The sequence below is a fragment of the Salvelinus fontinalis genome, chromosome 5 (assembly GCF_029448725.1).
Source record: "Salvelinus fontinalis isolate EN_2023a chromosome 5, ASM2944872v1, whole genome shotgun sequence".
Taxonomy (NCBI): Eukaryota; Metazoa; Chordata; class Actinopteri; order Salmoniformes; family Salmonidae; genus Salvelinus; species Salvelinus fontinalis.
Window position 1 is genome coordinate 54,597,657 of NC_074669.1, and position 13,132 is coordinate 54,610,788.

Genomic DNA, 13,132 nt, shown 5'->3' on the forward strand with positions numbered 1-13,132 from the left:
TATCCCCCGCGATCTACAACAATGTTACTAATCCCGACCTTGCAACAGTATAGAACGTTCCGGGAAATGGAAAAGAAAAACGCGCACTCAACTGTTTAGAAATGTTGCTATTTTCTAGGCATATGCATATTAGCCTATGATTTGGTTATAAACCCATTTTCCCGGTTATTGACAAGCAATAAATATAGAGCCACACAATAACCTAATAATAAAACTATACTTGATCATCAAATCAGCTGAGTTATTAATTTGGGCCGTAAACTGCTGCTTTGAGCACTTTCCAATGATATAGCCTATACCACAATTATGTGCTAGTAGGAACTAGGAAAGTCGGAAATGTCATACTTGCTAACTGGATGAACATACCAATTAGCAAGTCTGACATTTCCGACTTTCCTAGTAACGACTAGAAAATCAACGCATCACTAGTCCTGGTGAATGGATTCGTAATTCTGTCAAGCTAATTCGTTTAAACTCTTCATGTATAAATAATAGTTCACCAACGTGCGACTCCTCCCATTCACACGCCTCGGCTTTAGTTCTCCCGTTAAATTCCACATGCCTGCCTGACATAAACCACCCAAGGGAAGGGGAGGAGTGGCACTAGACAAGGACATTAATACTGTAACATAGTAACACAAGGGGTAAAGTTGTGGAAGTTAGGGAAGGAATTCGTTTTCAGAAAGGTCATTAATTAACTGGCTTGGTTACAGGGTGAGAAAAGGCCGAGACGCGCTTCCTGTTGGCTGTCTAACTTTTAGGAATATGAAACGGGAAAACTAGTAGACATAAGAGAAGGTAAAAAAAAAAAAAAAAAACGTTAACGCTATCCGGTGCCTGTCTGTTGCTTCTTTACTGAATATGGCAGGGACACGGACAAGAAGAGGGACTGGTTCGGAACAGTCTCGAACTGCGAGGGCAGCTGCTATTGCTGAGCAGTTAAACCATGAATGCACCCTCTTATTGGAACTGTATGTAAGTATTTATTCGAGTGTAGCCTAGAGTGGGTGAAGTCTGGACAGGCTAGTGCATTTTGCTTCACAATTATTAACCTGTTATTAGGCCTACTGGTTACTGGACAAAACATGTCATTTGGCCAGTATTCTAGCCTATGCAAGGGATATGGAAGACTGGGATATGGAAATGTGGGTGATGCATGGACATGTATTGATGGATTGTGTGTGTGTATGTGTGGCATCCGATCCAGGAGTGGGGGTCCAGGAATGTAGCTAGATAAGGAGGGGGAGTGAATATGTGAATAGTCATGCACGCCCCATATAAAAACAATGACCGAGGTAGGCGGTTTTCTGGACATGCACGTTTTTCCATGTGCATCGCTTTTTCACTCAATGAATGACACTATGTGAATGATGGGGTGCGAATGATCACAGTAGTCTTGATTTCCTGCCAAATGGCCAGATAAATCCCCCTCAAATACGCACACACCTCAACCTGCATACTCTGGCTCTTTGCTGGTGTAACAGTATAACTTTACGTCGTCCCCTCGCCCCGACACGGGCGCGAACCAGGGACCCTCTGCACACATCAACAACGGTCGCCCACGAAGCATCGTTACCCATCGCTCCACAAAGGCCGCGGCCCTTGCAGAGCAAGGGGCAACCCTACTTAATGTCTCAGAGCAAGTGACGTAACTGATTGAAATGCTACTAGCGCGTACCCGCTAACTAGCTAGCCATTTCACATCCGTTACACTGGGAGGAAGGCGAAGCGGTTACGAATGTAACCGTTATCAATCAGCCAACTAACTATAAGACAATGCTTTTGAATCACCACCACAATAGCCTGCACAATATTAGGCAATAAGGTCTACTAAGGTTATAGTAAAAAAAAAAACGTGTGAAACTAAATATATATATATATATATTCGTTTTTTTACCGTAGTAAAATAATGAACAAACCCGTTTGAAAAACTCCAACTTTACTGAAATTATTATCTTTGACACCAAAACTAACTAAAATAAAAACCCTAATGAATTATGTTCAGGTTTTTAAAAAATGGGGGCAAAAATCGAATGGGGTTTTCAAGCTTTTTTTACGGAGGTTTCAAGCTTTTGAATCTAATGGTTCACATTGAGATTGACTTTATGACTGAAAGGTAGACTCAGCAAGATGACATTGCCACAAACAGCACCATATTGGGCATGTTTGAGTTGTAAGGCTAAAGCACCCGACAGTAGATGCAAGTCGAGGAGTAAGTCAGGGGAGGTGCATCTGCGACATGAAAATAGGACACTAATGTGGTTTTCCAACAGCAAGGCTCAAATCAACATGACAGTGTTGCCATTGATTATAAAAGGTTTTCTTTATAATTTAGAAATAAACATGTATCTAACCCCCATATCACACAAACTGAAATCGTAATATACATTTTTGTGTGTTTACACATTTTACAATAAAGTAGAGAGAGAGAGAGACTCAAATATCACATTTATTTTATATATCTACTGTACACAGAAATCATGGCAAATTGGTTCTTGTTTTTGGTCACATGGGTCTAACAAAAACACCCTAATGATTGGTTGACAATAGAGCCTTCACACTGCAGGAGATGGCTACTGGACGAAGTTGGTGAAGAGCAACTGCAGCAACTTGCAGTCGACTGCAGTCAAAACTTCATGCCCTTTGATCACATGATTTTTGTAAAGTTCATGCAGTCGACAGGTAGGCGCAAGTCAGACAATTTTTAACCCCAGAATGCAACACAATTTGAAAGGTGGTGAGCAACGATTGTCACCAACTTGACAAAAATGATCAGCTCGAACGTGCCCATTGAGATGAGCATGATGCAAGACTTTGCTCATACACAGTCACACATAATATGTGCGTACTGGCAAGGGTGCGCTTTATGCTGCTACAACGTGGTAGCCACGGGACCAAAACAGCAGAGACGTTTAGCCACGCGCTTCAACGCTCCAGATTGTTGCAAAAAATGTCCCCACTACTACTGTTCACTTCGTGCACCGACGTCATCTCGCTGAGTCTACCTTTAAACCGAACCTAACCTATGACCTGACCCATCACCTTAGGGCATTTCCATTTTAACGGACCCATGAACACCAACACGTAAAGTTCATAGGAGCATGTCAAATTGGGTGTCAAATGAAAGCTAAGAGTCTATATTTGTTAGGAATTAAGGCATATATACATTTTTCAACCATTTTCCATCCTAAAAATTAGGAATAAGCAAAGGCTTTTATTTCTGGTCAAACAGATGGAAAATGGGTCTTAGACAACATCTAACATCTTAAAAAGATATTAGAGATGCACAAAAACACAACAATGTAGAACTAAAGAGCCCTGCCAACTAATATCAACACCTTTCTATTTAGTTTTGGAGAAATGATTTTGGTAAGTTTAAGAAACATTGTCGTGAAGATATTTTCTAATTTCCCTCGTGAGGAGGGAGGATTATAAAAGTTCACAGAAGTAACATGTAAAGGTAGACCTACCAATTCATTATAGTGTTCTTATTGATATCAAGTTTGTTCATGAATTATTAGTTGATTAAAACTTATAGTTCTGTAACCAAATTGTAGTAATGGAATTACTGCAATTGAAATGGCTACAATGGAAAATCAGAGTAGTCACAAGCCACAGTTGGGTCACCTGCTACTGTCCTCCCTTCCACTGGTATACTGCTATGTTTAGCTCATAACTGTTTAGTTTTTTTCTCCTTTTTCTGTCATCTGGTGGTCAAAGCAAGACTGGACAACCCCTCCCTCTCACGCTTCCTCTCTGCTGCTCTCTGTCTCTGCCTCTCTCTCTCAATCATATTAAATTCAAGGGGCTTTATTGGCATGGGAAACATATGTTAACATTGCCAAAGCAAGTGAAGTAGATAATAAACAAAAGTGAAGTAAACAATAAAAATGAACGGTAAACATTACATTCACAGAAGTTCCAAAAGAATAAAGACATTTAAAATGTCATATTATGTATATATACAGTGTTGTAACGATGTGCAAATGGTTAAAGTACAAAAGGGAAAATAAATAAACATGAATATGGGTTGTATTTACAATGGTGTTTGTTCTTCACTGGTTGCCCTTTTCTTGTGGCAACAGGTCACAAATCTTGCTGCTGTGATGGCACACTGTGGTATCTCTCGCTCTCCAGTTAATGTCACTCTCCTGAGACCTACCATGACACCTACCCCCTACCCTCTTTCCATTTACAGTAACAAGTATCCTCATCCACTGAGCACCCACCGACTCCGGACATCCGTGGCTGTACCAAATCTGAACCAATCATAGACGTCTATGTTTCACAAGTTTGGACATCACAGTACAGCACAGTAGAATTCAGTACAGTGCAGTAGAGTACAGTATAATGTTCAGTATTGTACTGAACTCTAATATGCTGTACTGTAATTTTCAAATTTGTGAAACATAGACGTCTATGATTGGTTCAGATAAAAAAAAAAAAATTGGGGGGGGGGGGGGGGCTGCTCATTACAATAATAGCCCGTGTGTAGAATAATAACCAAATATGCAAAATAAGAATATTGCATATTTCTACCTGTGTAGCTATTCAGGATACATCACCATGAAGGGAATGATATTCATATCCATAATTATGTATTTCTGTACAACACAGATCAGGGACCCATGATGTAATTCTGTTACCGTAATTCCATTACCGGAGGTAAATCCATTTCACGTACTGTAGTTCAATATCCAAAATGTATGTTTTTTCAAACTCAAAGTGTCATGTCGTAGCTGACACCCCATTATTTCTGCAGAAATATTTTAAACTTAATATTAAACAGTAGTTTTTGGAAAATGTGCTTAAACATCTGAGGGAAACTTTATTGTAATTCTGTTACCAAACTTTGCATCTGCACAGTTCTTCCAGTAAATGTGATTTTGTGAACTTTTCTGTGTAAATTGTTCAAACTAGTCCTTATGCATAGAATTGTATGGTTTGTTCAACTTTGAAATCAATGGTTTTGGTTTGCCATACATTTTTAAGAGAAAAATCTGAGTCAAAGCGTAATTACGTTACCATGGAATTACCCCTTATGCATTACTTCCCCACAGTACAAGAAATGACATCCCAAAAAACACAAAACTATACAACACATACATGTCTCCTAGCCTCCCACACATAGGCTTCTTTCTGTCCCTAACACTGAAACTGAAAGTAAATAACATAAAAACGAAATAGAAATGTTTTTATATATTACTCAACATATATACATTTGCGGTCTATGTGCATTTATTCAAGATACAGCCCACAAATATACTAATGGTTTTCAACTTATCTATCACCACACAGTCATTACTCGTAATAATGTATTGTAATAGATCATGACAGTGAAGACCTTGCTGTCTCTGGTTTGCCGTACCTTTGCCTCTCCCTCTAGACAGGCCTATACAATATAGGCCTATCCCTCACATTTCATAGCTCACTCCACTGCTTCCTCTCTCGCTGCCTATTACAAACCTATATACACATTTACATTTACTTGACCATTGCTCTTGCATAAGCAGGGCTGCCTGGTCAATGTTACACGGTAATCATTCTACCTCACAGGCACATAATCATTTCATGGTGGTCAGAATGTTAGTACCTTGGTATAATGTCGTGACCGGGGGCCAGGTACTCAATGGAGTCACAGCTCTCTCACTATACTCTGATCTCTCACTATACTCTGATCTCTCTCTCTCTCACTATACTCTGATCTCTCACTATACTCTGATCTCTCACTATACTCTGATCTCTCTCTCTCTCACTATACTCTGATCTCTCACTATACTCTGATCTCTCTCTCTCTCTCTCACTATACTCTGATCTCTCACTATACTCTGATCGCTCTCTCTCTCTCACTATACTCTGATCTCTCACTATACTCTGATCTCTCTCTCTCACTATACTCTGATCTCTCACTATACTCTGATCTCTCTCTTTCTCACTATACTCTGATCTCTCACTATACTCTGATCTCTCTATCTCTCACTATACTCTGATCTCTCTCTCTCTCTCACACACACACACACACACACACACACACACACACACACACACACACACACACACACACACACACACACACACACACACACACACACACACACACACACACACACACACACACACACACACACACACACACACACACACACACACACACACACACACACACACACACACTCGACACCTATGTTGTCAAACATCCTGCCTGTTTGTCCCCCTGGAATGAAGTAGGGGAAGGTTGGTTCTGGTAGTTGAACCAGCTATCCATTTGAACCACTAACCTCTCTGTTCCAATGGGGCCAGGCCGGATAGGGTTCAAACATTTGCCAGTTGTTGCTCATCAGGGAAAATTGCTAGATTATCAATCGAAAATGCACAATCAGGCTCTTTACTGCCACAGTCTCTTAGGTCAGCTCTTTTGTACTTCGTCAACCATTGCACAAGCAGTTTGGTTTAAATGCGAACTCGGAATGAGTGACTTATTCATATATACAATTCTCGTGGCCACAGCTTCCATTTACTACGGTGTCCATATTCTGACAACCTCAGCCTCTGGAGCAGTTAAACGTCGTGTCCATGGTGGTATTGCAAAATACAAAAAAGTGGTGTCTTTGAAACACTTGCCCAAATTTGTTGAGGCTATGACTAGTACTTTATATTTGATTAACAAAATACGGTAGTGGCACTTAAGCAGCATACCTTTGGTCATGTATGCCTCGTCTCTTTTAGAGAACTGGATTAGAAGGGCTGTCTTTGAGTTGCTTTAGCACATTGAGTTTGGTTGTGCACTAATCGTTGGGTTATACCTGACTTTGGTCATTTGTGGTTGATTGCCTTGCCCTGTAACAGTTTGGTTGTGCACTGAAACATGAGTTTTACTCCACTCACCGTCATGGAAATGTACTTTTAAGTACTGCTAATGTGTTTTTTCTTTACACGCTATCACCCTCTTCTTCCTCTCCACCTCCACACTCTCTCCATCCCTCCTCCTCACTCCCCACTTCAGAGAAAAAAGGAGACGTTCGCCGAGGAACTCACCATCGGCGGGGACCGCCTGGTGACCGTGCCACCACTCTCCTCCCAGCTCTCGCCGAATGACATGTTGTGGCGCCTCTACTCCGCCCTGCAACAGTGCCGGAACCTCCTGGAGCATGCCATTGGCCGGGAAGAGGGGGTGGGAAACGACAGGAACAGGACCGAATACGAGAGCCAGATGAAAACAGTGAGGGACCGGCTGGGGCACCTGCTAGAGAGCACACGGCTCCTCCTGGCGGACGGAGCTGGAACTGCAGCCTTCACTCCTGATCCGAAGAATACTGAGGTACAGAATTACTGGTGTATGTTAAAGTTTCCCCTAGACACTGATCTGGGGTTAGTTTTGAATTTGCCCCACTAATGGTTAATATACAGTACCTACTGGAAACCCTCAGTAGACCCAGCAGGCCTCATTTCAATACTTGTAAAATAACTGTAAAATCCTACTTGGAAGTCATCCTTGATCTGACATAGCTGGTGTGGTGAACATAATATAGTGTAAACCCTGATGAAGGCTATGGGACAAAACATGTTGGTTTTAACAATAATAAAGCATTTTATCAACTGACACTCTTCCAAGAGTTGCTGAATTTCCTCTTCACTTCAGTTTGCTCCTCAATTCATGTAGCTTGGTTGGAGAGCGAGGTAGCGGCAATATTAATTTCCCTTTTTTAGTGTAAACCAGGGCCACGTATAGACGACAGATAAGACTGGTGGAAACATTTTGCTTTCAGATATCCCTAATATTTCAGATCAGTGATGAGTTCAAGGAGGAGAGGAAGAAATGAGGCTTTTGTTAACAACTTATGATAAACTTATAAACTGTTTATGTAAGGACTATCCTTTCTAGTATAAACAAACTGATTATATTACATAGTTTATTAATCATAGATTGTTGTTCATTATTTATATACGGTTAGGTCAAATCAGTTGTTTACATGTACTGTATATAAACAGTGGGGTCTGAAATGATTGACACCCTTAATAAAGATAATGGCTGTATAAAATAAATTATTCAAACACTGAGCTATATTGTATGCTCCAAATAATTGGGAAATGATATTCTTTTATACTAATACAATTGATCAGAAAAAATACATTTTGTTTAACAAGTTTCATTTTTTTCTCTCAAAAACCTAAGGGGTTAAAATTATTGACACCCCCATTTTCAATACCTCACCTTATGACGATAACAGCACTTAACCTTTTTCCAAAAAAATGTATGCGTTTGGAGAACACATTGGGAGGGATGTTAGACCATTCCTCCATACAGAATCTTTCCAGATCTTTGATATCCTTCACCTGAGCTTATGGACGGCCCTCTTCAATTCAAACCACAGGTTTTCAATGGGTTTCAAATCCGGAGACTGAGATGGCCATTGCAAAATGTGGATTTTATGACAAAATTAACCAATTCCTTGTGGATTTTCAAATCAAATCACATTTTATTTGCCACATATGCCGAATACAACAGGAGTAGGTAGACCTTACCGTGAAATGCTTACTTACAAGCCCTTAACCAATGACGCAGTTTCAAGAAAAACAATAACGAGGCTATATGCAGGGGTACACCAGTGTGTGTGGCCAAAGACCTTATTCTCATATAATCTGACCAAAGCACCTGCTCCAATTCAAGTGGCAATTTCTTTGACATTTGTAGAGCTCTTTGGCCATGCACACCAGTGATAGGGTTGGCATCAAAATGAGAATGCCTGAGCAGAAAATAATCCAATACCTACTGTAAAATATGGTTGTGGCTCTTTGATGTTCTGAGGCTATTTTGCTTCCACTGGTCCTGGGGCCCTTGTTAAGGTCAACGGCATCATGATCTTTACCCAGTACCAAGTGGATCTTCCAGCAAGAAAATAACCCCAAGCACACATCAAAATCCACAAATAAATGGTTAAATTGGCCATAACATCAACATGATTCTAATGGCCATCTCAGTCTCCGGACCGGAAACTCAAATCAAATCAAATTCTAGCCTCTAAGGTACAGGGTTGAGTAACCGGGTGGTAGCCGGCTAGTGATGGCTATTTAACAGTTTGATGGCCTTGAGATAGAAGCTGTTTTTTAGTCTCTCGGTCCCAGCTTTGATGCACCTGTACTGACCTGATCTTCTGGATGATAGCGGGGTGAACAGGCTGTGGCTCAGGTGGTTGATGTTCTTGATGATCGTTTGGCCTTCCTGTGACAGCGGGTGCTGTAGGTGTCCTGGAGGGCAGGCAGTATGCCCCCAGTGATGCGTTGGGCAGAATGCGCCACCCTCTGGAGAGCCCTGTTGTTGCGGTCAGTGCAGTTGCCGTACCAGGTGGTGGCGCCTTCTTCACCACACTGGACCATTTCAGATTGTCAGTGATGTGTACGAGGAACTTGAGGAACTTGAAACTTTCCACGTTCTCCACTGCGGTCCCGTCGATGTGGATAAGGGCGTGCACACTCTGCTGTTACCTGAAGTCCACGATCAGCTCCTTCGTTTTGTTGACGTTAAGGGAGAGATTGTTTTCCTGGCACCGCTCCACCAGGGCCCTCACCTCCTCCCTGTTGGCTCTCTCATCATTGTTGGTAATCAGGCCTAATACTGTTGTGTCTTCTGAAAACCTCATGATTGAGTTGGAGGAGTGGGTGGCCATATAGACATGGGTGAACAGGGTGTACAGGAGGGGGCTGAGCATGCACCCTTGTGGGGCCCCTGTGTTGAGGATCAGCGAAGTGGAGGTGTTGTTTCCTACCTTCACCAACTGGGGGCGGCCTATCAGGATGTCCATACCCAGTTGCACAAGGCGGGGTTCAGACCCAAGCCCTGAGCTTAATGATGAGCTTGGAGGGTATTATGGTTTTGAAGGCTGAGTTATAGTCAATGAACAGCATTCTTACGTAAATATTCCTCTTTTCCAGATGGGATAGGGCAGTGTGATGGCAATTGCATCGTCTGTAGATCTATTGGGGCGGTAAGCAAATTGAAGTGGGTCTAGGGTGTCAGGTAAGGTAGAGGTCATATGATCCTTAACTAGCCTCTCAAAGCACTTCATGAGGATACAAGTGAGTGCTACGGGGTGATAGTAATTTAGTTCAGTTACCTTTGCTTTCTTGGGTACAGGAACAATGGTGGAAATCTTGAAGCAAGTGGGGACAGTAGACTGGGATAGGGAGAGATTGAATATGTCTGTAAACAGTCCAGCCAGCTGGTCTGTGCATGCTCTGAGGACGCGGCTAGGGTTGCTGTCTGGGCCAGCAGCCTTGCGAGGGTTAACACACTTAAATGTCTTACCCTTGTTGGCCACAGAGAACATGATCCCACAGTCCTTAGGAGCGGGCCGCATCGGTGGCACTGTGTTATTCTCAAAGCGGGGCAAAGAAGGTGTTTAGCTTGTCCGGGAGCAAGACATTGGAGTCCCTGACATGCTGATTTTCCATATGTAATCCGTGATTGTCTGTAGACCCTGCCACATACGTCTCATGTCTGAGCGGTTGAATTGCAACTCCACTTTGTCTCTCTACTGACGTTTTGCCTGTTTGATTGCCTTATGGAGGGAATTACTACACTGTTTGTATTCAACCATATTCCCAGTCACCTTGCCATGCTTAAATGCGGTGGTTCGAGCTTTCAGTTTTGCGTAAATGTTGCCATTTTACCACAGTTTCTGGTTTGGGTATGTTTTAATAGTCACAGTGGGAACAATATCCTCTATACACTTCCTGATGAACTCAGTCACCGTGTCCGTGTATATGTCAATGTTATTCTCAGAGGCTACCCGGAACATATTCTAGTCCACGTGATCAAAACAATTTTGAAGTACTTCCTGTTTGAGTTTCTGCCTATAGGAATGGAGGAGCAAAATGGAGTCGTGATCTGATTTGCTGAAGGGAGTGCGGGGGAGGGCCTTGTAAGCATTGCGAAAGGGGGATTAACAGTGGTTTTACCAGAGTGAGTACTACTGTCAATGTGTTGATAGAACTTCGGTTGTGTTTTCCTCAAATTTGATTCATTAAAATCCCCAGGTACTAGAAATGGGGCCTCCGGATATGTTTTTTACAGTTTGCATAAAGTCCAGTGTAGTTCCTTGAGGGCCATTGGGGTATCGGCTTGAGGGGGAATATACACATCTGTGACTATAACCGAAGAGAATTCTCTTGGGAGGTATATGGTCGGCATTTGATTGTGAGGTATTCTAGGTCGGGTGAACAAAAGGACTTGAGTTTCTGAATGTTATCACAATCACACCCTGAGAAGTTAATCATGAAACATACACCACCGCCCTTCTTCCCAGAGAGTTCTTTATTCCTGTCTGTGCGATGTACTAAGAACCCAGCTGGCTGTATGGACGGAGACAGTATATCCTGAGAGAGCCAATATTCCGTGAAACAGAGTATGTTACAGTTCCTGATGTCTCTCTGAAAGGAGATCCTCGCCCTGAGCTTGTCTACTTTATTGTCCAGAGACTGAACATTAGCAAGTAATATACTCGGAAGCGGTGGATGGTGTGCACCTCTCCTGAGTCGGACTAGAAGTCCACTCCAAATACCTCTTCTCCGCCGGCGGCGTCTTGGAGCAGCCTCTGGGATAAGTTCAATTGCCCTGGGGCGTACGAACAAAGGATCCAATTCGGGAAAGTTGTATTCCTGGTCGTAATGCTGGTGAGTTACCGCCGCTCTGATATCCAAAAGTTATTTCTGGCTGTATGTAATAACACAAAAAAACATTCTGGGCTAATAATGTAATGTGAAAAACCTTATTACTGCAAAGTTGTTTTGGAGCTAGAAGCAGAGCTGCCATGTCTGTCGGCGCCATCTTGCTATATCATTGAAGACCTGTGGTTTGAATAGAAGAGGACAGTTTATATTATGCAGAAAAAGAATGTCAATGAGGAATGGTATATGATCCCTATGTTTTTTCCAACTCAAAAAACATTTTAGAAGAAGTTGCAGTGCTGTTATGGCCACAAGGTGAGGCATTGAAAACAGAGGTGTCAATAATTTTAACTCCTACCTTTTTGAAAATAAATATTACTTGATAAACAAAATCTCTGTCTCTGAGCAAATGCATTATTATAAATAATCAATTTTCCCATTTTTTAAAAAGATACAATATAGCTCAGTTATTTGAATTATTTATTTTATACAGTCATGTTTTCTCATCTTTATCCAGGGTGTCAATAATTTCAGACACCGCCGTATGTTCTAGTGCAGTGTTTCCTAATCTATTCCTGAGGCACACCCCGGGTTTGACCAGGCATTGATTAGTCCACCAGTCAAATCGGGTGTGCTAGAACAAAAATACACAACCCTCTGCATCTCCGGGGAACAGATTGGGAAACACTGTCCTAACACATCTCACTCTATCCCTCGCTCTCTCTCTCTCTGTCGGTCTCTCTCTCTCTTGCTCTCCCTCCCTCACTCTGTCTGCTCTCACTCTCTGTCTCAGAATGTCCCTCCCTAACCCTCTCTCTCTCCCTCCCTTTCTCTTCTTCTACAACCCCCCTCCCACCCTCTCGTGAGTAGATAGATGGTCCGGTGAACGGCAGCCCGTTTGCGCTAAAGCTCTGGATCTACCGCATCTTCAACGAGCTGGAGCACTGGACGCTCACCGCCTCCAAGACCCTGAAGGCCCTGCACCCCGACGGAGCCGCCCCCAAGGAGCGCGGAACGAGGGGGAGGCCAAGAGGGAGGAGGACCCGGAGATGAGACAGTAGAGATTGGGAGAAGTAGCCTGTGTTGAGGAAGGAGAGAGCAGGGAAGGACAAAGAAAACAAAGAAAGACAAAGAAAGAGAGGGAGGGGGTGAGGAGAGAGAGAGAGAGATAGAAAGAGGTACGGATGGAAAGAAAGAGAGAGGTAAACAGATTGAGAGGATGAGGTGGAAGGATGTGACGTGGAAGAAGAAAGAGAGAAGGCATGCAGGAGTCAGAAAGGCTGAGAGAGATGGAATGAAGAGAAGGAAAAGAGTGACAACAGCCAGTGGAAGTATAAAGATTATGTGAAAAGAGGGAGAAGAGTATATGTTAAAGTTAATAACTATATACAGTGGTGACATGGACACATAAGAAAGTCTACTACAACATACAACCAATGTGTGACATAACAGTGTTGATTTTGAAGCA

General features: G+C 42.4%; 1 protein-coding gene across 1 annotated transcript; it reads left to right on the top strand.

Annotated features, from left to right (window-relative positions):
* Window positions 1–532: 532 nt before the first annotated feature.
* On the top strand, window positions 533–12,760 carry LOC129855854 (uncharacterized). The gene is made up of 3 exons (XM_055923920.1): window positions 533–975; window positions 7,004–7,318; window positions 12,535–12,760. The coding sequence occupies exons 1-3, from the start codon at window positions 862–864 to the stop codon at window positions 12,715–12,717; spliced, it is 612 nt and encodes a 203-aa protein (XP_055779895.1). The 5' UTR covers window positions 533–861; the 3' UTR covers window positions 12,718–12,760.
* Window positions 12,761–13,132: the final 372 nt, after the last annotated feature.